Raw genomic sequence first — 22,271 nt, 5'->3', positions numbered from 1 at the left:
CAGCTCCCTGAGCTCCTGCGAAGCGCAAGGCTCTGTCTGCACAGGGCACCTGAGAGGCGGGCCTCACACTCAACCCTCCTCAGAAGCTCCACCGCACAGATGACAACGACAACATTAATAACAATAATGACGACGACGACGGATCCTTCCAGATCTTCCCGGAATGCTCCAGGTTTAGCACACTAGACAAGTGTGATCTGGGACAAGTCCTTCAAAATGGGTGCCTCTGTTTCCCCACCTGTAAGATGCCCGTCATCTTCACAACAGCCCTAGAAGGTCGGCACGGGTGCTCCTGTCGCGGCAATTCCCCAGGGAAGGGAACGGAGGCCCGGGGCCGCTTGGCCACCCCACTCGGGTCTCTCGGTCAGGAAACCTCGGGCTGAGCCCTTGCAGCCCAGCCCCAGGGGCGGCCCGCTGTTACTGTCCGACGGCTCGGGACGCCCGCAAACTGAGATCCGGAAGTCTCGATTGTGTGTGACAGGGCTCACTGCTTGTCTTGCTTTTTCTTTCTTTCCTTCCTTTCTTGGAAGTACGGGGGATTTGAACTCAGGTAGGACGCAGGCTGGCTAGGCAGGCGACCCACACCGCGTGAGCCCTGGCCCCAGGCCTTTCGCTTTCGTTGGTTCTTCCCTTCAGCTGGGGCCTCCTACTAATTTTGCATAGGCGAGCCTTGAACTGTGATCTTTGTCTCTCTTCCACTTGCCGAGTGGCTGGGATGACAGTCACGCGCCACCACGCCCGTCCTGACTGAGGGCTCTGCGAGGTGGGGGAGGGGAGGGGGCGGAAACCCTGCCCTCAGCGTGGACGGTCCCCGGGGTGGCTGGAACCGGGAGGAGGGCCCACGTGGCTGACAAGAAGGCGGTGGCTTTAGAGCAAGGACTCTGGCCCTGAGCCTCTGGTCAGCCATGGGTGGGGGGGCGGGGAGAGAGAGAGAGAGAGAGAGAGAGAACCAGGTCTCTGTAATCTGGGGCCCAAATGTCCAGAAACCAAACTATTCAGCCACAGTCAGACAGCAGGATGAGGAGAGAGGCTCCCGAGAGAAGGTTCCAGAAACCAAGACAGGCAGCATTACACCAGACTATGGATCCGAGTAACCTGGTCAGCCAGGGGCAGGCAGCCCAGGCCCACCGCGCAGCTGCCAGTCAGTCCAGCCTCCCGCGGGGCAGATGAACACAGCCATGATGCAACATCCCCAGCCCTCCCCTCAGTGAACTTGCAGGCCTGAAGACCGGGGCCCGCGGGGACGGGCAATTTGTCAGGGTTTACCCAGCTAATAGCCCAGGGCGGGCACGCGGGTCTCGGCTCCTTCAAGAGCTGGAGACATCAGAGCGCGGCCGGAGGAGGTCTCCGTCCTGCGGGACAGCCCCGGGGCAGCGGAAGCACAGGACCAATTACTCCGGTCGGTGAAAGCAAACCTTGGCTTTCCCTGCCGAGCTGCAGCTGGACCGGGAGCCCCGGGGAGGCCTCTGCCAACCAGGTCAGCGGATGAGTGACCCACGGCCGAACCCGATTCCTGCTGCGAAAGCCAAGCTAAAAAGAGCCTCGCCCTGGCAGGGGGAAATGGAAACTCCCGACTCTCTTTCAAGGCTTTTAAACAGGTCAGCTCACCAAAAAAAAAACCATCCTTCAACCTGGCTTCTCGGGGGGGAGAAAAAAAAAAGTAGGGCAAGCCAATTACGCTTCCCAGGCTTGAGTTACGTGGGGTTGAAGGGCAGGAAGGGCAGGAAGGGCAGGCCAGGATGTCCAGGGCTGCCAGCAGACAGGAGTCAGAGGGGTTCACCAGCTTCCCCCCCATCAGCTGCTTTGTCAAAACAAAATCAGCACGCCTGCACCGGGCCGGCACCGAGACCCCATCCCGGGAATAACAGATATGAATCCTTGCGCGCCTGGGTCTGGGCTCCCTCAAGGGGGAGGTGGCTTGCTCTCTGCCCAGCGTGCGGTCGGGCATTCGGTCCTTTGCACACTTTCATTGAGAAAAAAGCTACTGTGTGCCAGGGCCTGTCCTGGGTTCTGGAGACAGGGCTTGTGAGCAACTCAGACAAAACCCACTGTCTTTAGAACCCCACATTCCAGATGCAGGTGACAGCCTACATCTAAATGATCTTTCTCCCTTCCCTCCCTCCCTCCCCTCCCCTTTCCTCCCTCCCGCAGAGCTTGGGATCAAACTCATGATCCATTTGAGCACAGCCCTGTAGGAAGGGACGAATGTGTGGTGCTGCCTTCAGGTCCGCGAGTTTGCAGGGGTGCCTCCCACTTTGCTAGGCGCTTGAACATTTGAAAGCTGGAGCTTGGGGCTGGGAATATGGCCTAGTGGCAAGAATGCTCGCCTCATATACATGAAGCCCTGGGTTCAATTCCCCAGCACCACATATACAGAAAATGGCCAGAAGTGGCGCTGTGGCTCAAGTGGCAGAGTGCTAGCCTTGAGCAAAAAGAAAGAAGCCAGGGACAGTGCTCAGGCCCTGAGTTCAAGCCCAGGACTGGCAAAAAAAAAAAAAAAAAAAAGAGTGAATGCTGGAGCTCCATGATGCCCAGTACCACGGAGGCGAAGCAGCTCAGAGCCAAAGCCAAAGGCCGGGTCTCATCTCCCAGGGGCCAAGTCCAGTGGGAAGTTGTTTATAGCAACCCAGGCCCAACATCCCTCATCCAACAACAACAAACCCTCCCGAATCGCAAAGGCTTCAAGCACCCGGACAAGGGGAACCCTCCACGCCCGGAGACCACGTTTCCTGAAAACGAAGGTCACGGAGTGTGGCACAAAGTGGACTTCATGTGGAGAAGGTAACTCTGTCGGAAACACCAGGGAACTTCATATTCTGACTCTGGTACACCACACCCCCCCCCCCGCCCCCCACTTCCCAGACACCTCTTTGAGTTCCACGCAAATACTCCGCCGAGACGAGAGAATTCCAGATCGGACGCATTTGGGAGCAGTTTGCAGACATGGGGGAGGGCTGCAAGAGACTGCACTTCCCAGACTGATTTGGAGCTCATCCTGCCAGGGAAGAGGGAGGAGGGAGGACGCACAAGGTCCTGGCCACGTCCCCACAGGACAGAAATGCTAGCACCCCTCGCCCAAGGCCTACACAGAACACAGGTCACAGTCCTGTTTCACCAGCACACGCGCACATGCACAGACGGGTTGGTGTGCACATACATGTATGTTGGGGTCTCTAGCCTCCCGCGCTCTCCCGACCTGCGGGAGAGATGGGGAAACATGCCCCGACCGGGCGAGCCAAGAAGAGGAAAGGGTCGACGGACCGCCCGCACCCAGCCCTCCCTCACCGGAGGACAACAGACAGTCCGGGGGTTAAATCAGTGCAAAGTCTCGTTTATTGCGGTAGGTCCTTCTATTCAATAAGGCACAGGAGCCAATCAGGTCAGAGATCGGCAGGAAGGGGCGGGGTGTACGTGCCCCTATCTAGGGACTGTGAGGAGGCTCGAGCTGTCCGTCAAGGGTGGAGGGCCGAGGGACCAATCCTAAGAGGTGGCCTAATTTTACGTCACAGCCCACAGGTTCGCCTCCGGGTTCACCATCAGGCGCCAATCTTGGTCCCAAGGCTGGGAGGCGGGGCCAGCTAGAACCGCCTTTCCAGCGTAATAGCCACACGTGACCCCGGGGCTGGGACACAGGCGGGGCCAGCTAATTGCCTCTTTCTGCTGTAACATGCCCCGGCACGTCCCACACATGTACACACATGCATGCGTGTCCATTCACGGATACACGCATGCTCACGTGCACACATGTGCACGCGCGCGCACGCGCACACACGGGCATCCTCTCAGCAGAGACAGGGCTGGCAGAAGTGAGCAGCAGCGGCTCGGCAGGCTGGTTAGCGTGCCTGAAGATCTGTCTCCAGGAGCCTGACCTGTCACCATCTGCTGCCTCCTCTCATTGCCAGCTGAGGGAGGAGGGCTGGAGGGGGCGGGCGAGGGGGCGGTGTGGCGGGGAGTCTGGGTTCAGGACGGGGGCCGGGGCTCTCCTCCTTTTCCACAGTGACCGTGTTCAGCCGTTCTGCAGGCCCAGGCAAAGGCCGGCGCTGGGCGTGGCGTGGCCCCCCACGCGACCTGCAGATGGCAGACAACAGGCCCACGGCTGTCTCTGAGGCTGGGGTTTTCTTCCACCTTCCCTTCCCTGTGCTTTCCCCGGATCTGGACATCAGAGTCCATGGGGTATCATGTCGGGCTGGGGCCCAGTGTCTGACTCTAAACCTGACTCCTCCACTGTCCCGCTGGGTGGCCCTGAGCCAGACGGCATGCCTCTCTGTGCCGCGGGCCACGTCAGGACAGGGCCTGCCCTCGCCGGTGTGGGTGGATTGGCCTGCAAGGGCTTTGTGCCCAGAGCCCAGGCAGAGGGAAAGGGCAGGGGCTGGTGTCCTCCTCCTCCTCCTCCCTCCTCCTCCTCCTCACATCTGGGAGCCCCTTCTATGGGAGGGTGAGGCTTAGTGGACCCCCAATCTTCCCAGATTGGGGGGGAGGGTCCCACATGAGCACCGCCGCCAGGGGGCGCTGTGGGTGCAGGCGGGTTGTTTAATTCCCAGAGGGGTGTTGCATGGCTCTGGTGGCAGTGGGGAGCCAGTGGCTTGGGGCCCGGGGGATGGCGGAGAGGGGCAAGGCTGTTCCGCAGAACCGGCACGACCATCTCCTGAGACTCTATCAGAGCTCATCTCATTTCAGATCCTCACCCCACTCCAGGACGGGAGGCTCGGGACACACGGGAACCCGAGCCCCAGTGATTACTCAGCCCCACCCGGGGCCACGGGCACAGGAAGTGGGGGTGGAGCCCCGTGGTTCTCCAAAGCCAAATGCAGGGCAGGCCCTGGCTACTTGCAGCCACCGCCCACTGGCATGCCCAGCGTCTAGACCTTGACTGGGCTCCAGGTCCAGTCAGCGAAGATGACCGAGCGCTTAGTGAAGGGAACGCACACCTGTATTCACTCATTTAGTCCCCAATAGCCTGCGGTTATTATACGCTCATTTTATAGCTGGGGAAAATGAGGCACGGAGCGGTCAATTACATGCCTATGGCCACACCCAAGAGAATGGTGCTATCTGGGTCACCCGGGGTGGCAGTCTGCACGGAAGAGGAGGCTCCCCGAGGCCCTGAGCAACAGGTGGGTGCTCTGGCTTTTGGAAGGCTCTAGAAGGCTGCTGGAGCCGGTGTGTGTCATCAGCAGGAGACTGAGCTGGAGTCTGTGCTCCGTGTGTCTGGCAGGGACGCGTCCATGCTGGAGAGGAGGGAACAGACAGCAGCTCTGCCCGACGCGCTCCGGGTCTCCAGGGCGACCCGCCCCACTGCTGGGCATCACCGCCTGGCACAGCTCCGGCCCCGTGATGGGCATGGCTGACAACCCCAATTGGCCTCTGTCATCCCTCTGGTTTGGGGTTAGCGTCGGGTCTTGGTTTCCCAACAGTGAAGGCTCGGCTTTCCAGAAAGTGAGCCGAGAGGGCGAGCGGGAAGTCCCTGCTGGAGCGTGCCCCGGCTCTGCTTCTAACCACGCAGGCCGAGGGCCCCATCCGCCTGTCCATCCACTCAGTGTCCACCTATTCATCCACCTATCCACCCATCCACCCACCATCTTCCCATTCACCATTCTGCCTATTCATCCATCCATCCATCCATCCACCCATCCATCCATCCACTCATCCATCCATCCATCCATCCACCCATCCACCCACCCATCCATCCATCCACCCACCCACCCGTCCATCTACCCATCCGTCCATCCACCCACCTATCCATCCACCCCACCTATCCATCCATCCATCCACCTATCCACCTATCCATCCACCCACCCACCTATCCATCCCTCCATCCATCCACCACCCATCCACCCACCTGCTCACATCTATCTATCCATTTGTCTACCACTTATCTATCCACCTATCCACCTACCCACTCGCCATCAACATACCCTCATTCACCCGACATTCACTCATCTATCATTTATTCATCCATGCACTAATTTATCCATGTATGCGTCCATCTATTTATCCACATATCTACCATCTACTTATCTACATGCCCACCCACCATCCGTCCGTCCATCCATCCACCCACTCACCCACCCATCTTCCTATCTGCAGGCGGTTTGACAGCAGAAGGCCCTGACTGAGCTCCACTGAAAGCTGGGAGAAGCTGACCCTGGCAGGAACACGAGGGCAGAGGTCACAGGAGGGAGGGACGCCTGGCTCCCAGTGGCAAGGTCTCCACGGGGTTTGATCAGGGCAAAGGAGCCCACGGCCGAGACCCCCGCCGGCCGCCTGCCCCTCCCTCCAGCCGTGGGTATCCAGACACACTGCTGGACAGGTGCTGGTGGTGGACGCCTGGAATCCAAGCTACTCAGGAGAATCACGGTTCCAAGTCAGCAGGGCGGGAGAGTCCATGAGACTCTTATTTCCAAGTAAGCAGCAAAACGTGCAGACAAACAAAAAGCAACCCCCACCCCCCCAAACCAAGCAGGAGTGGAGCAGTGGCTGAAGCGGTAGAACAAAACGGCTCAGGGGCAGCACCCAGGCCCTGGGTTCAAGCTCAGGACCGTGCGCACACATGCACGCACACATGCACGCTGCAGGCCTTCACCCTACTGTGCACTCGTGTGCAGTTGCTCCCACTCCCTGTCAGCCACTCCCTCTGACTCCTGTCTCCAGCTCCTTCCTCCCGGACCATACACCAGCCAAGCTTAGGGGCGCCCTGGAGCCCCATGGCCACCTCCATCTCTGCCTGCTCCTCCGGTGTCCCCACCATCCCCCCGACCCGCAGCCCACGGCAGCCTGGATCTCTAGCCGTCCACGCCACCGTCTCGTGGGGCCCGATGCCAAGAGGCAGGGCGCAATCCCCAAGACTCCTTTGGGCACCCGAGAGGACACCCCTGCTGGGCTCCTGTAGGGAAGGCGCTGGGCACACTCGGCACTCATAGCAGAGGGCCCAGCCCCATAAACCACGCCCTCCGGGACTCTGAGCACCGTGGCTAGGACTAACTGGGCACGGATTATCCCGGATGACCTCTGCGAGCCTGCAGCAGGGAGTCCAGCCTCACCCGGTGTAATCAGGAGGGCGAAGGCCAGGGCAGCCAGGCTGGGGTCCGTCCCAGCTCCCCCGCCCCCTCCCAGGAGACACACACACAGTATTGTCTTTTGTTCTCCAAACGGTTTCCTCACTGGGCAGCGCTCTTGAAGAAGGTGGACGCGTGGGGACGGGTTCATCAAGGTGGTCCTCAGCTCCCTTGTCATTGAGAGTAAACAAGTCAACTTCGTGTTTACCGAGTGAGTGATGCCTTATTAGGGACACGGCGGGCTGAGGAAACTTGGCTAGGATGAAATTTGAGAAATTGGTCCCGGCCGGGAGAGTAATGACAGCGCGTGGTCCTGCCTGATGATGTTTCCATTCGGCCTCATTGATTAGGTTGTTAGCTTTACAGTGGGGGGAGAAAGCTACACCACAACGCGGGGCTAATTCGATCAGAGCCAAATTGTCGCGTCTTCTCTCAATGGGAGGAGGCCCTGCTTCGGAACTCGTTCCGAGCTTCGCGGGGCTCAGCGCCTGGGCTCTGGGGGGGGGCAGCTGAGAGCAGAGCCTGGGGTCAGCTATGAGGCCCGGCCCTGGGCAGATGCTCAGCTGCTCCAGGTCTCAGTCTTCTCACTTGTAAAATGGGAGCCATGCGAACTCCTACCCACAGGGCTAGGGAGGGCCCCCGGTAGCCAGGTGTGTCCCCCGCCAGCTCGAGGGAGCCAGGCGCCGTGCCTCGTTCCCCGGTGATGCTGGCAAAGGCCTCACCTCGTCCACGGCCCCGCGTGTGACCGCTGCCAACCTGCAGCTCCCGTGCCTAATGTCTGCCCTGGCGTGCCTTCTCATCCCTGGCCAGCCCCACCAGCCCCCTGCAGGCAGCTCACAGATGGGGCACTGAGGCGCGGGGCGGGGGGGGGGGGTGACTTGCCTACATCCAGTCCCTGGCAGGGCAGGGGCACAGATGCCTGGAGCCCAGCTCCAGGAAAGTGTGTGCATCACCCCACATTGGGAGTGTTTGGCATGGTTTGCTTACTCTTCATGGAGCCCCAAATCCATGACTGCAGGAGGGAGGCCCACAAGAGGGGTGTCAGGGCCTAAGGACCGCAGCTGGCTGGTTCCCCACCTCTAGCTACAGTTCTTCTGGCTCCTTTCCTGGGCCTTCTCCACCCATCCACCCATCTACCCATTCATCATCCATCCATGTATCCATCCATCATCCATCCATCCATCCACACATCCATCCATATATCATCCACACATCCACCCATCCACTCATCCACTCATCAACCCATCAATCCATCCATTATCCATCCACCCACATACATACCTATCCACCCACATATCCACCCATCCATCCACCCATCTACCCATTCATCATCCATCCATCCATCCACACATCTATCCATCCATCATCCATCCATCATCCATCCATCTACATATCCATCTATCCATTCATTATCCATTCACCCACATATCTACCTATCCACCCACCTATCCATCCATCATGCATTCATCCTTCCATACACCCATCCATCCATCCATCCATATATCATCCATCCACATCCACCTATCCACTCATCTACCCATCTATCCATCCATTATCCATCCACCCACATATCTACCTATCAACCCACAAATCCATCCATCCACCCATCTATCACCCATCTATATACCTATCCACACATCCATCCATTGTCTATCCATCTACACATCTACCTATCCACCTATCCATCCATCATCCATCTATATATCCACCCATCCACTCATCTACCCATCTATACATCCACCCACCCACCTATCCATCCATCCATCCATCCATCCATCCATCCATCCATCTGTTGGTCTTATTGGTCTGTCTACTATCTTCCGTCCATCCATGTGTGTTGGGGATTCAGCTTGGCCTTAAGGGGGGAAGGGCAACTAGGGCTCCCTTAGAGACGCTGCCCTTCCCCCAGCCCTGGGGCTGTGGAAGGTAGTCCCTCCCACCTTCCGGCTTCAACCGGAAGAGAAGCAAAGCAGCCCCGCCCCTGGGAGCAAGCACGAGTGCAATGGCGGGGATCCCAGAAACCCAGTCCTTGGGGGACTGTGGTCTCCACCCATAGAGGAAGTTCTATGACATCACCTTTTAGTCCTTTTAGCCAATCGTTAGCCCCTCTCCTGCGCGCCTCTGGGGGCATAAGTTGTTGGCGCCTCCTTGAATAAACCAGAACGCCCCTAAGGCTTTCTCCGGGACTCCCACGCGTCCGTGTCTTTTCTTAGAAGGGCATGAGGGGGGTCTCGTTCGGCCACGTGCACTGAGGCTTACCCGTGTCCCTTCACTCCACCTTGGGCGCCCGCAGGTCAGGCGCCCGGGGGAGAGGGTGAAAAGGGGAACACACTTAAGAGGGAGTAATCTTAGCATCCCCGGACCCAGGGGAGGTGAATCTAGCCCGGCAAGTGCATACATCTACCTCTCCATTATGTAATGCCTTCTGTATCATCCACAGTGACTTTGGTTGAGTTGTTTAAGCTCTCTCCTTTGACCTCTCCCAGCCTAAATTCACCAGGCCCCTGGCTCACCATCAATTTGCCCATCCTCAACCTCCTCAAACACAACTACTTTGCACAGTGAAGGGGACTTGTCCTGGGACCAGGGTTTGGGTATTTTTTTTTTGTGGTTTTCTTGTTTTGTTTTGTTTTTCCTTTAGACCACAATAGTATATTAAAGAGCATGTCTAAATCGCAAGCAGCAAATTCTGAAGTGATGAGAAACCTTGGTGACAAACACTTTGTTCTGGACTGCTTTCCTGGGCCTTTTCAAGCCTTCACTTTTTTTAAAAAATACTAGCAATAAAATAGTTACATAATTAGTAATAAAGCTGACAGCCTAGATACTGACCTTTTTTTTTTTTGCTCTGAAGAGAATGCTGTCGTGTGTGTGTGTGTGTGTGTGTGTGTGTAGATAATTTCTAACAGCTCTGATTTTCTGACTGCAGATATATAAATTATGTGCTATTTGAAATCAGCCATTCTCCAACCCACAGGCTACAGGTCACGGAGAAACTACACAGAGAGGAAATGGTTCTCTCTCTCGAGAGTCAGAAATCCAAATTTTGACTCTGCCACGGACTTGCTTAGGGGAATCTGAGGCCTCTGAGCACTGGTTTCCCGTTGGGAGAATGAGAAGTTGTGCTGGTGCTGTGGAGGCTATGGGCAGATCTGGGTTTGGGGAGGAGATGGTATTTTTATTGTGGTGGTGGTGGCGGTGGCGGCGGCTCTGTGTGTGTGTGTGTGTGTGTGTGTGTGTGTGTGTGTGTGTGTGTGTGTGTGTCTGTATGAGAGCTTGAACTCAGGGCCTGGGTGCTGCCCCTGAGCTTTTCAAGGCGAGTGCTCTCCCACCCCCAGGTCCCTGTTCAGCTTTTCGCTGATTAATTGGTGACAGGAGTGTCAGGCCATTTCCCGCGCAGGCCGGTCCCACTGAGATCCTCCGCTCTCGGCTTCTCGAGTGTCTGGGAGGACCGGCACGAGCCACTGACTGCAGGCAGAACCGGCGGTTGACCTTGGCGTCTGTGGACTGGCGTCTGCCTGGCCCCAGGTTCCATCCACCTGCCTGTGGTGTCTGCCCGGCGTCCCACAATGCACCTGGACGCCCCACCCTGGACGCCCGTGAGCTCCCGGCCCTTGCCCATCTCCCATCTCAGGAAAGCCTCCATGCCCAGAGGCGCCAGCCTGGGGCCTGGGCTCACGTGGACTCCTCCCCGGCCATGTCCCCCCGCCCTGGGCCTGGACACTCCCCTCCCCTCTCATCCCCGAGAGCCTCTGAAGCACGCTCATTCCCTGGTCCTGTTTTCTGCTGCTGCTGCTTCTTGCCATCCAGGCTGCAGAGAGACTCCCAGCTCTGCCGGGCACGGAGCCAGGGACGCCCGCCCCTCCCCTGTGCACCTCTCCCAGTGCCCACCGGTAACAAAGTGCTCCAAGGAAAGTCTGCCATCGCTTGAAATGTGAAGTCTACATTTGGACCGCCTGCCAGCTCCCCAGCCCCACGACCCTGCATGGAACACCGGGGCTCTGGACAGCCCCAAGGGGAAAGGTCTACTCCTGAGGGTGGGGTGGCCCGGAAGAGATGCCCCATCGCAATGCCCAGGCTCGCCACCAGAGGGCAGCAGTCGGCTTTCAAAGCATGCGCCCCCCCCCCCCCCCAACCCCCAGACCTGGGACAGAGTCCCCCCCATTCCCCCAGGTCTCCATGTGGTTCTGGGGGTTCCAGTTGGAGGGGCGCGCCATGGGGAAGGAGGAGGGCCCGGGGAGGGGTCCGGGAGGGGCTCTCTGTTGTGTCTTGCAGGGCACTGGAACTGATGGCAGCAGTCCAGGGCAACAGGTGGTGGAGACTTGTGACCCGGCAGCTGGACGGGGGAGACGTGCAGGGGGCTGAGGGCCCCCCTCCCCCGCCCCGTGAGTGCTGGGGTGACACTCTGGGAGGTGAGCGGGGAATGAACGCTGGGTCCTGGGCAGATCTGGGGGCCTGGCCCAGGCCCTGGAGGCTCTGGCCCAGGGAGGGCAGCTGGCCTGCCTGAAGCAGGGTCCAGGCACAGATGGGGCATCTGTGGGCCGGAGGCTGCCCGCCGGTGTCTGTGCCTTGACGCTGCCCAGGGAACACTTTGGCCGCAGTGGGTGCAGTGGGCGGAGCAGGATGCTTCAAATCTCACCACCAGCATCTTCCCCTGGGAGACTTCAAACCCCTCCGGCGCCCTGAGCCCTGCTGGGGACGTGAATGGAGTTCAGGCCTAGAGGGGCCCGGGGCCTGGCGTGCGGATCGCAGCGTGCGGCGGCGGTGACTGGCTGGGGGGGGGGGGGCAGGAACTGCAGCTCTCCCCTAAATCTCTGGGCCTGAGATAGAGACTGGACTTCAGCTTGGGGCAGCGTGGAATTTCTCAAAGCTCCCAGCTCGTTGGAACCAACCCCTGAGCGTGTCCTATTTCAAAACCACAGCACAGTCCAAAGAGATCCTGGACCTGGGCACTAGAGACTCCTCCCCGGCACGGCCTGGGGGCTCTTTGAGCACCCACTTACCCCAGTGCCTTTGCACGTACACCTGTTCCCCCCCCCCCACCCCAGCCCTGTCCCCTTGAGCACCTGCCCGCTCTCCTGCCAGCTGCTCTGCTTGGCCAAAAGCCTTCTTAAGCTCCAAGAGCCACGTCACATACCACGGTCCTCGCCATTTCCCCCCGTCCCCGCCGCTGACTCATGGCAGAATTAAGTCCGGTCTCCCTGAGGATGGCCGTCACGGTGCTCCTCCCATTGTGAGCTGCTTCTCTCTCTCTCTCTCGGTTCTCTCTCCCTGTGCTACAGTGTCTACGGCTCATCTCTGACCGGCAAGGGCGTCCTGGGGTGCTGAGGTCAGGAGAGCCAGGGGTGCATGGACGGGGCGGGCAGGGGAGGGGAGAGGAGGGCGGGCTCCGCCCTCTGCTCCACCCAGCCCGCCCAATGGTGGCATTCCTTCACTGTCCCAGGTCCCCCTTCCTTGACTTCCCCCCCCTCCCCTGCCGGCTCACACAACTTGGGAAGGTGGAGCTGTGCCCTCAATGCCCAGGGCAGGCCCTGCCCAAGCCGGGCTTCACGGTCCTCCTCTCCATCCCCCCCCCCCCCCGCTTAGTCATGGGCGGGGGGCAGCTTTGCAAACACAGCCCACAGCAGTCCACAGCCCTCCGTGGCTGCCAGTAAGACTTTCCTCCCTGTGGCCTGGCCATGCTGGTCCCTGGAAACCCCCGATCATGCCGAGCTTAGTCACCACAGGCCCTTTGCACTTGCCATGCCCTCTCTACCTTCCTATCCCCAGCCTGGCCTGGCTGGTCCCTTCTTAGACGACGAGGTCCCAGCTCAGACATCATCTTGTACCCAGCATCAGATTGTTCGGATCAGACTGGCTTCAGATGCGCATCCTCAGATCTCAGCCTCCTGAGAGGCCAGGATGACAAGCGGGAGCCCCCAGTGCCCACCCGTGGGGCAGCTTAAGGGGGAGGGATCTGAGAGGTGGCAGGTGCCTCCCCCCTCCCCCCCACAGAGCACAGGCGCCTCCTTCTTCCCGAAGGTGGAGGACATGGAAAGGACTGGAGATCGGGCCTGGGGGTGGGGGGAGCTGTGCCCGGCCAGCAGCCTTTCCTCCTGCCACCTTCCCGCCCCGCCCCTCACCACCAAACCCAGCCTGTGAAGACGGACAGAAGGAGACTCCCCCTCCCCCTCCCCCAAGCCTGCGCCTCAGGGAGAACCGGTGGACAGGGCTGAGATTCAGAGTGATGACAGGGGCCTGGGAAGGCAGGAGAACTTGCTGGAAGCTCCCCTGGAGGAGGGTGAGGGTCACGCGGGTGGGCAGGGCCGTCTCCACCATTCAGACCTCCTTCATGCACCTCCTCCTCCTCCTCCTCCTCCTCCCATCCCCGGCCCTGCCCAGCCCAGCCGGGTGACCCTGCGTGTCCTTGCAGGGCAGGAAATGGGGACATTGAGACGGACTCGGGGCTCCCGGTGGCACCCCCAGACATTGCTCCCCGCCAGTTCTGGCTGCTGTCAGCCCCCTCCTCCGGCGTTCCCAGCTGAGAGGAAGCGGTGCAGACAGCTGCTGAGCCGGGCCGCGGCGGAGACGCGCTAATTTGTAAATATCTTCATTTATATGTAAATGCCGCTCCCCCTCCGCCCGGGCCCGCAGCTCCGACGCCGCCCGAGGCCTTCCCTGAGCCGGCATCTCCCCGCTCTCAGCCTCGGGGACCCCCGGAGAATGAGGGGGCTCAGGAAGAAGGGGGAGTCTAGGCCTCCACGGGTGACCTTCACCTTGGCCGGGGTCAAGGGCTGTCCACCGAGATTCTCATCAATGGCGCTCCCCATGTCTTCTGGGGGGCGGGAGAGGGCGGCCACCCTTGGGGGGGGGGAAGCTCACGGTCCCCACCTTCCCTTGAGGACTGAGGAGGTGGGGGGCGCTCCCTCTTACTCCTCTCACTGAGGCCCACGGACCTCCCAGGAGTCCCTGGCCCAGCCTGCCCCGCAGATGGGGGCTGGGGAGAGAGGAGGAGGCCCCGGGGTAGCTAAGGCTGCAGGGCGGGCGTTGGCTGAGCTGGGATTTGAACCCTGGTCTTCCTGGAAGTACCAGCGGGCATGAAGGGGCCCGGGGCGGGTTCTCCAAGGGGCCCTGGGGTCTCTGGGTTTTCCTCCCCCTGTGGTTGCACACACCTACAATCTCAGCCCCGGCTCAGGCAGGCAGGAGGCGCCCCAGCTCAAAGACAGTCCGGATTATGGTAGAAATATGCTGACTCAAAAAGAAAACCCCCGACCCAAACGAAAAGCAAAATTTTCCTCTGGCTCCCAGACAGATTATTTTCCTCCCCTAAAATACATGTATTTGTGTTTCTTGGCAGTACTGGGATTTGAACCCAGGGCCTTCCAGTTTACTCGGCTTGCTTGCTCAGTTGGCACTCTACCACTTGAACCATGCCTCCAGCTCAGCTTTTGTTTGTTGTTTTTTTTACTGGTTCATTAGAGACGGAGTCTCACAGACTTTTCTGCCCTAGGGTGGCTTCGAACCTCAATCCTATACCTCTCAGCCTCCCCTCAGCGAGGATCACAAGGGTGAGCCACCAGCCCTGGGTGCCTGGCTCTTTCGTGAGCTTTCCCTTTGTCATCTTGGCAGTGTCTGGCTTGCCCTGGGTGAGGGTTAATATTTGAGGATACCCCCATTCCTTCTGAAAGTGGGGACCGGAGAAGTTGTAACGGGGGGGGGGTGTGAACGAAGGCAGTCCCCAGAACTCCCGGCCACCCACCCTCTCCGCAGATACGCCCACGAGCGAGCAAGCGATCAGCTGGCACACAGACGCCCCTCCCCCTCCCCCTCCCCCCTCTTCCCCTCCCCCTCCTCCCCCCTACCTCACAGTGGACTGATACACCAGGTCTTCCCTCTTGCGGTAATTCTCCATGTGGGAGTAGTTGGTGGAGAACATGGCGTCGAACGTGAAGATCTTCTGCTTGATGGTGCCGCCATCCGTCACCTGCGGGAGGAGGGGGGGTACACAGGCAGCCACAGGTGAGCAGGAGAGGGGTGACCCCCAGCAAGCGCCTCCCCTCCTCCCCTAGCCCTCGTCCCCCCACCCCCACCCCAGCAGGCACCTCCCCTCCCCCCTAGCCCTCAAACCCCCCCCCCCCCCCCCCGCCTCAATAGACACCTCTCCTCCCCCCTAGCCCTCGACCCTCCCCCCCTGCCCAGCCATTAGGGCTGAGCCTTCCTTGTAAGGCAGGACCAGGACCCATCCCCTCACCCCCCACCCCCGCCATGGGTCCCCGGAGGCCCTGCCTCCATCTGGGGCTCTCTCCAATCTGGGCCCCGGAGTTCCAAGCCCTAAGGAAGATGGGGAGCCGGCCAGGCGCCCGCCGGTGGCTGAAATCCAGCCCGGGAAGGGAAGTCCATGAGTGAGACTCCATCCCGGATTAACCAGCCGAAAGCCAGAGGGGCGCTGTGACTCAAGTGGTAGAGTGCCAGCTCAGGAACAGCGTCCGGGCCCCGAGTTTCAGCCCCAGGACCCCATTCCCCCCCCCCCCCAACAGCTCGCCTCTCCCCAGTGCTGGCCTCCACGGGGCGCAGGCACCCTGGGCCGCCATTCCAGGAACGCACAGGTCCTGGGAGGCTGAAGGCAGCCGCAGGCGCGGGGGCCTCCCTGGGGCACCCCAAACGGAAGCTCCTACAGGAAGAACTTCCCCGGTGGGCCCAGAAAGCCAGGCTTGAGAGAGCCGGAGCCCAGCCTCTGGGGGAGGAGAGGACGGGGGCCGGGCGTGGTGCACACGCTCTGATCGCTTCGCCGCCAGCCCAGAATGGCAGGGGGGGGGGGCAGCCTGCCTCCTAGGGCTGGGGTGCTGGGGGGCTGGGGGGGTCACAGAGACGTCCTGTGGGTGCCCCGTCTCCGCTGCCCTCTGCAGAGATGCAGGGATGAGTCCAGAAAGAAGAGGCCCTTGGCAGGCTCAGGCATGGTGAGGCAAAGGCCCTGGGGCAGGGAGGGAAGAGCCGGCCGGCACTCCGGGGTGGGGGGGGGGACCGTCCCCCCACCCCCCACCCCCCGCGTAGGCTCCACCACCCCGCTAATGAAGGTGTTACTCCACCAGGCAGCGGCGAGGCGTGCGCGGCCTGCGCTGTCGCCGTTTCAATTATTTATCTGTTTACTCGGCTGCAGCTTTCCGCTTGTCTCAGCAACTCCATTACAGACAGAGCAGAGCGAGCCGGGCGCCTCCCGCGTTCAGCCAGGCCCCACCACGCTCACGGCCCACGGAGGAGGCAGCCGCCGGACCCAGGCCTGGGCCTGGGGGACTGGACTCCCCAAGCTGCTGGGGGCCGGGGCGGGGCGGGGCGGGGGGGGGCGGGGACGACGAGGGCTGTGTTCAGGAACCCACTCATCCAAGGGGCTCCCCTCGGGGGACGCTAAAAGGGAGCTGCCCAGGAGGACCCTGCTGGACACGATCATTTAGATTCCGCGCACCCGGACGGACCGCACAGGCCTCATGGGCTCCCACCTATGAAGAAGGGGGGGGGGGCCTCCCACCCACACGACGGGTCGTTGGGATGAAGGGGCATTCACAGAGGGCCCAAAGAGCCAAGCCTAAGACACGAGGAGAGCGGCCCTCGCTGGGCGCCGGTGGCTCACGCCCGCCATCCTAACTACTCGGGAGGCTGAGAGCTGAGGATCCAAGTTCGAAGCCAGCCCGGGCAGCAAAGTCCCGCTGAGACTCTTATCTCCAATGAGCCACTCGAAAGGTGGAAGTGGGGCTGTGGCTCAAGCGGTAGAGGGCTCGCCTGGAGTCGAAAAGCTCAGGGACCGTGCCCAGGCCCTGAGTTCACACACACACACACACACACACACACACACTTGCTGTCCTGTGATTTTTTTTGGGCTCACTCAGCTGAGGCTCCCCTCCCTCTTTCCTCCCTCTCTCTCCCTCCGTCCCTCTGTCCGTCCCTCCCTCCCTCCCTCCAGGTGTAGCTTTTATCTCCTTCTAAAACACAAGCAGCCCTTATCGGCCCAATCTCAAATTTCACTCCATTTTTTTTTTTATTACACAAAGGAAGGGGGAAAAAAAAATCTGTCAGTAAAACTGTCTCTTCGAATTTATTCTTTGGGACGGAGGGTTTTATCACTAGGAAAATACACCCACTTCCCACACGCGCAGACACACACACCCACACCCCCCTCCCCCCACACACACCCCAGATAAAGCAGGCAAGCATTACCCGCGTCGTAAATCGCTGTTCTGGCTGAGGGCTGGGCAGGGGAGTTTCAAGGACAAGGCTGGCTTTCTCTGGTTTTCTTTACATCTCTTTCTCCGCGGTGGTCTCTGGGGTCCCGCTGCCAGGCAGAAGTATCGAGCTTTCCCCCCAGAGCCCAGCCTGGGGGGGGGCACCCCGCCCCGCACAGCACTGACCCCAGTCCCGCAGGGTGGTGCACTGGAGGGGTGGGGGGAACATGCCCGCCCTCTTCCCCGTCCCGGAAGCCTCGGGAAAGTTGAGGTTGGAGGCCCAGCGTGAGTCTTCAGACAGGCGTGGCTGCAGGTTAGAGTCCCCAAGGCAGAGGCTGAGGAGGGCTGAGGTGGGTGGGTGCCAGGCTGAGAGTGTTCTAGAAGATTTGGGTCCCCAGGCCTGAGACACGCTACCGGGCCCCAGGGGGGAGGAGGGCAGGGACGGCAGGCCGGGCCACCTCCTGACCTGTGGTCTGTGGGCACGGTCCCCGATAGTCTGAGAGACCTGAGCCAGGGAGGCAGAGGCTGCAGCGATGGGTACTTGCTAAGAGTGATTGCCACAGTACCCAGATCACTTAGCAGGGGAGGTACTAGTGGCTGGGGGTGGTGTCTTAAGGAGGCAGGAATGTCAGTGGGGACTCAGGAATTGCTCTTGGCCCCCAAACCAGCCCAAAGACAGCAGGGCAGGCACCCGGAGGGGGGAGTGTGGGGCCAGACACCGGGAGGCTGGCACAGGAGAAGAGGTATTGGGTCCCCAAGCCAAGCTCTGGGACCAAGGACACGTGGCGGTCCCTCTCCTGGAATCCCAGCCAGGTACTCCGGTGCTGGTGAAGGGCGGGAGGATCAACACCCGGGGCCGTCTGGAGCGACACGTGAAAGGAGACCTCATCTCAATCCACCAAGGTGGGCTCGGCGGCTCCGCCTGCCATCCCGGCTCTGGGGGAGGCAGAGATGGGCTTGCCACCCGAGGCCAGCCCCAGAGAAAGAGTTAGGATCCTATCTGAAAATCAAAGTTGTTTGCTGGGTACCTGTGACCCCGGTGAGGGAAGGAGCGAGGAGGGGGGTCTCACTGTAGGCTGTAGATGCTGGGAGGGGGGCGTTGAGCCCGGAGGTACCCTCTGGGGCTTTGCGTTGGGGGGGGTCCCGTGATCCGGGCCCCACCTCTGCCCACTCCTGGCTTTCTGCGAAACGAGAAACATCATTCCTCCTGGCAGGAGCCCAGGACCCCCCTTTACCCGTGAGGAACGCATGCCAGGGCCCCAAGAGACGCCCCCCCCCCCACAAATAAAAATAAAACACCCCTCAGCTCCGTACCCTTCCTGTGCAGTATACATCTATACTTTTCCGACGTACACAGACTGACGGACGGTCAGACAGGGCGGCATTCCCTAAATGAGGCACAAGCAAGATTAGCAACCGTCACCAGTAAGGAAACAGGACGATTATCACGACGTACCAGAAAGTTCTGTGAGTGTGCTCTCGTGTGCTCTCTCTCTCTCTCTCTCTCACACACACACACACACGCACACGCACACACAGCACCATACCGGATCTGGTAATGGAGTCTGCTACTAAGTAACACGAGGGCGGCGGCCCGCACCGCAGGCCCCACACGGGTCCCTTCCCGCGTTGCCCAGTTTCAAACTCGGGGACTGTTGGTCCCTGGGTTCTTCCGCTTTGGGACAGAGGCCTCGGTCACGGCTGGTCCCGGGGAGCCTGCCCCGCAGGCCCTGGAGGCCCGGCGGAAGGGGGCTTCTGCCTAGCACTCACTATACACCGGGCACTGCGCGCACGCATGCGCGCGTGTAACCGCACGTGAGCGTGCTCGGCGCCCGTTCGCTAGGGTTCGTTTCCGTGGCGCCCCAAGAGGGGAGAGGGGAGGCGGCCAGGCCAGGTGGGACGGGTGGCTCTTCTCTGTCCCATCCCACCAGCCTCTCTCACCCACGAAATGGAACAGCTACGTTGTCCAAAGGCAGACTCTGAATCCCACAGGCCCTGCTTCCTTCCCAGGGCCTCGGTTTCCCTAAATGTTCTACAAACAAACAAAGACAACCCAACTCAGGGGCCTAGCGGGTTTTCTAGTGTTGACTATGGCTGCTGCCAGGCTGGGGACATGTTTTAAGTGGAGCTGCTGTGGAATGACAAGAGACTTGGTCCGGGCAAACAGTGTGAGCTCTTCCCCGCCCCCCCCCACTCCCCCGGCCCCCCGCAGGGCCTGCCCACCGTGTTTTAATTGGAAAAACCAAATAAGTTTCCAATGTCAGCCGCTACCACGATGTCCCTGGGTGCTGTCATCCGGAAGAAAAGAAAAGAGGTGTTGTGTGTGTGTGTGTGTGTGTGTGTTGGTGTGGGGGGGGGGGGTAATCACCTCCCTCCACCCCCAACCTCCTTCTCTTTGTGTTGCACAAAACCAATTACAGGTTGGAAATGGCTGTAATAAACTTGATATCCCACTTACGGGCCAATCCTGCGGCGGCGGCGAAGTGTAATAGCGGCGGAGTGGAACCTGGTGGTTGTGCCGGAGCTGTTTAAATTGTCTGCCTACATTATCCCCACGCCCCTCCCGCCGGCACGGAATCTGCTCTCCCGGAAACGGAGCGGCCGAGGCCTGCACGGCCCGGGGAGGTGAGAGGGGTTTTAATGCGCTGATTGCCTACGGAGAATGGAGGGCCCTCCTGGTGTGCACCATTCCTCCGGAGCAGGTTCAAATCCCAGCCAGGCCGGTCGGGCTCCACCCACCCCCGCCCCCGGCTGGGAACAGGTGGGTGGTGGGGATGCCTGCCTCCCAGGCCGAAGTCAGGGAGAACCAGTGGGGCCCGTGCCCTCCTCTCCCTGGAGGTGACGTCGATTGATGGTGAGCCTCAGTTTCCTCATCTGTCAAGTGGGCCACGGGGCCGTTCCAGAGCCTGAGGATCTGAGGATTGCGGTTTGAAGCCAGCCCAGGCAGAAAAGTCTGTAAGACTCTTGTCGCCAGTGAACCAGCCAAAACCCAGAAGCTGAGCCGTGGCTCAAGCGGTAGAGCACCAGCCCGGAGTGAGAAAGCTGAGCGACAGGACCCACCCAGCCTCTGAGTTCAGGCTCCAGTACTGGCATGCGCACACGCGTGTGCAAACACACACATACCAGAAAGAATGCTGGGGATTGAACTTGTGCCCTACAGCTAGAAAAATACTACAAGGGGCAGCAACAACATAGTAGAAGGTGATGGAGAACCTTTCTAGAAACTTCCTCCATGCACCTGTCACCTCCGGGTCCTCTCCCATCTCACTCAGCCCGTGTCCGGCCTGGGCACTGCACACAGTGTGTCCTCGAGATTTATGGAATGGGCGTGGCTCAGTGACAAAGCAACGGACTCCTTGCCGTCAGCCCCGACTCCTGGGTTATGCTCAGACGGCCCCTTGGGGCTGGGGACCAAGAGGGCGTCGGGTCAAACGGTTTCCTGGAGGGGCGGCGTCCATCCCGTCAACCGGGGCCACGGCCCGAGCGGTTCCCACATCTGTGCGTTTTTCCTGGGTCGGGGGGGGGGGAGGTAGCGGCTGGCCGGGCAGGGTCCAGGGGAACTCGCACTGCCTGGTTTCTGGTCTGACGTGGGGGATCCCCCACCCCGACCCCAGTAGACCCAGCAGCTCAGGAGAACAGAGACATGTTCAATGCCGTGTTCCAAACCTCTGGAACAGATTCGGCCACACAGCACCCTCCATTCACAGCACGCGCACGCGTGCGTGTGTGTGTGTGTGTGTGTGTGTGTGTGTACGCACGCACATGCACACACATGCACTGGTCCTAGGACTTGAACTTAGGGCCTTGGTGCTCAAGGACAGTGCTCTACCACTTGAGCCACGACTCCACTCGTGGCTTTTTGCTGGTTGATGGGAAATGGAAGTCTCAGTGACTTCAAAGCCTGACCTGGCTTTGAACCCTGATCCTCAGACCCCAGCTTCTTGAGTAGCGAGGACTGCAGAAGGGAGCCACGACACCCAGCAGTAACTGCTTTTTAATAGATGGGAACGCCTTTCGTTCTTTTTTTTTTCCCCTTTAAACAGCTGCAGCAACTCCTGTCAGGGCTGCGACGCCCCTTCCCCAGGCTGCCAGCTGCTCCCGCGGAGGGAAACAGAGATCCGAACCGGGGTCTGTGTCCAAAGTCCAGGCAGGAGGGCTGGGCTAAGTGCGTGGGGTCGGGGGCAAGGAAGAGAGCGGGTATCAGGTGGAGGGAGCCCCAGGCTGAAACCCCCAGGGCCGGGGAGGAGAATTGAGGTGGGCAGGGAGCGGGGACAGAGATGGGTGCCTGTCTCCTGTTACCATGGTGACCTGGACCGCTCTTCCCCTAAGCCTCCCACCCACCTGTTCTCCATCCAGACGCCCAGGGGCCGGTGCGGGGGGGGGGGGGGGGGGGAGGAGGGGCAGGGAATCCACAAGAAGGACGCCGGCTTCCTAGGGACTCGAAGGAGGGGGGTCCCTGAAGTTACACACCACCCCTTCCCTGGTGACCGGATTCCACCCCTCCTCTGTCTCTCCAGAGAGTTCTGTTCTCTGGCAGGGCTGGGCTCGGGGTAATTGGCTCCCCCACCCCCCACCCCCCCGCCCCGCACACACGTGTGGAAGATCCGGTTGACAGAGACAGCTGGTGTCATAAATTGCCTGTCGCATCTGGTTACTGTGCGATGGCAGACAGCCGCTCGGGGACGGGGGTGGGGGGGGCGGCGGGCAGGCGGGAGGGGGAGCGGCGGCCTTCCCCGTGGGCAGGTGCTGGGGAGGGGGGGTGCTACTGGAGTGAGCTTGGGTGTTGTAGGGGAGCTGGCTGTGTGGATGAGGAAGGAGAGTGCCTGTGAGTGGCAAGAATACCGTGCGTGTGCCCGTGCACACGTGTGTGTGCAGATATGCCCCTCCCTGCAGCCCCTCCCCCTTCCTGCTCCAGACCAGAGGACCTGGGGGTGTCCGCTAGTTTGTGGGGGGACAGAGTTGCCACCAGCCACCCTGCTGCATCTCCCAGGCCCCCTCCCAGACTCAGACCGGCCTCGTCAAC

General features: G+C 60.5%; 1 protein-coding gene across 1 annotated transcript in view; it reads right to left on the bottom strand.

The window, feature by feature from the left end:
* Positions 1–22,271, bottom strand: part of Igsf21 (immunoglobin superfamily member 21) — a 162,287-nt gene that overhangs the window by 42,854 nt on the left and 97,162 nt on the right. Inside the window, 1 exon segment of the mRNA XM_048349827.1 lies at positions 14,897–15,018. Coding sequence (XP_048205784.1) covers positions 14,897–15,018 — 122 coding nt within the window.

Source organism: Perognathus longimembris, chromosome 7, assembly GCF_023159225.1.
Source record: "Perognathus longimembris pacificus isolate PPM17 chromosome 7, ASM2315922v1, whole genome shotgun sequence".
Lineage (NCBI taxonomy): Eukaryota > Metazoa > Chordata > Mammalia > Rodentia > Heteromyidae > Perognathus > Perognathus longimembris.
Note: the sequence above shows the minus strand (reverse complement) of the source record. Positions and strands in the feature narration are given on the sequence as shown.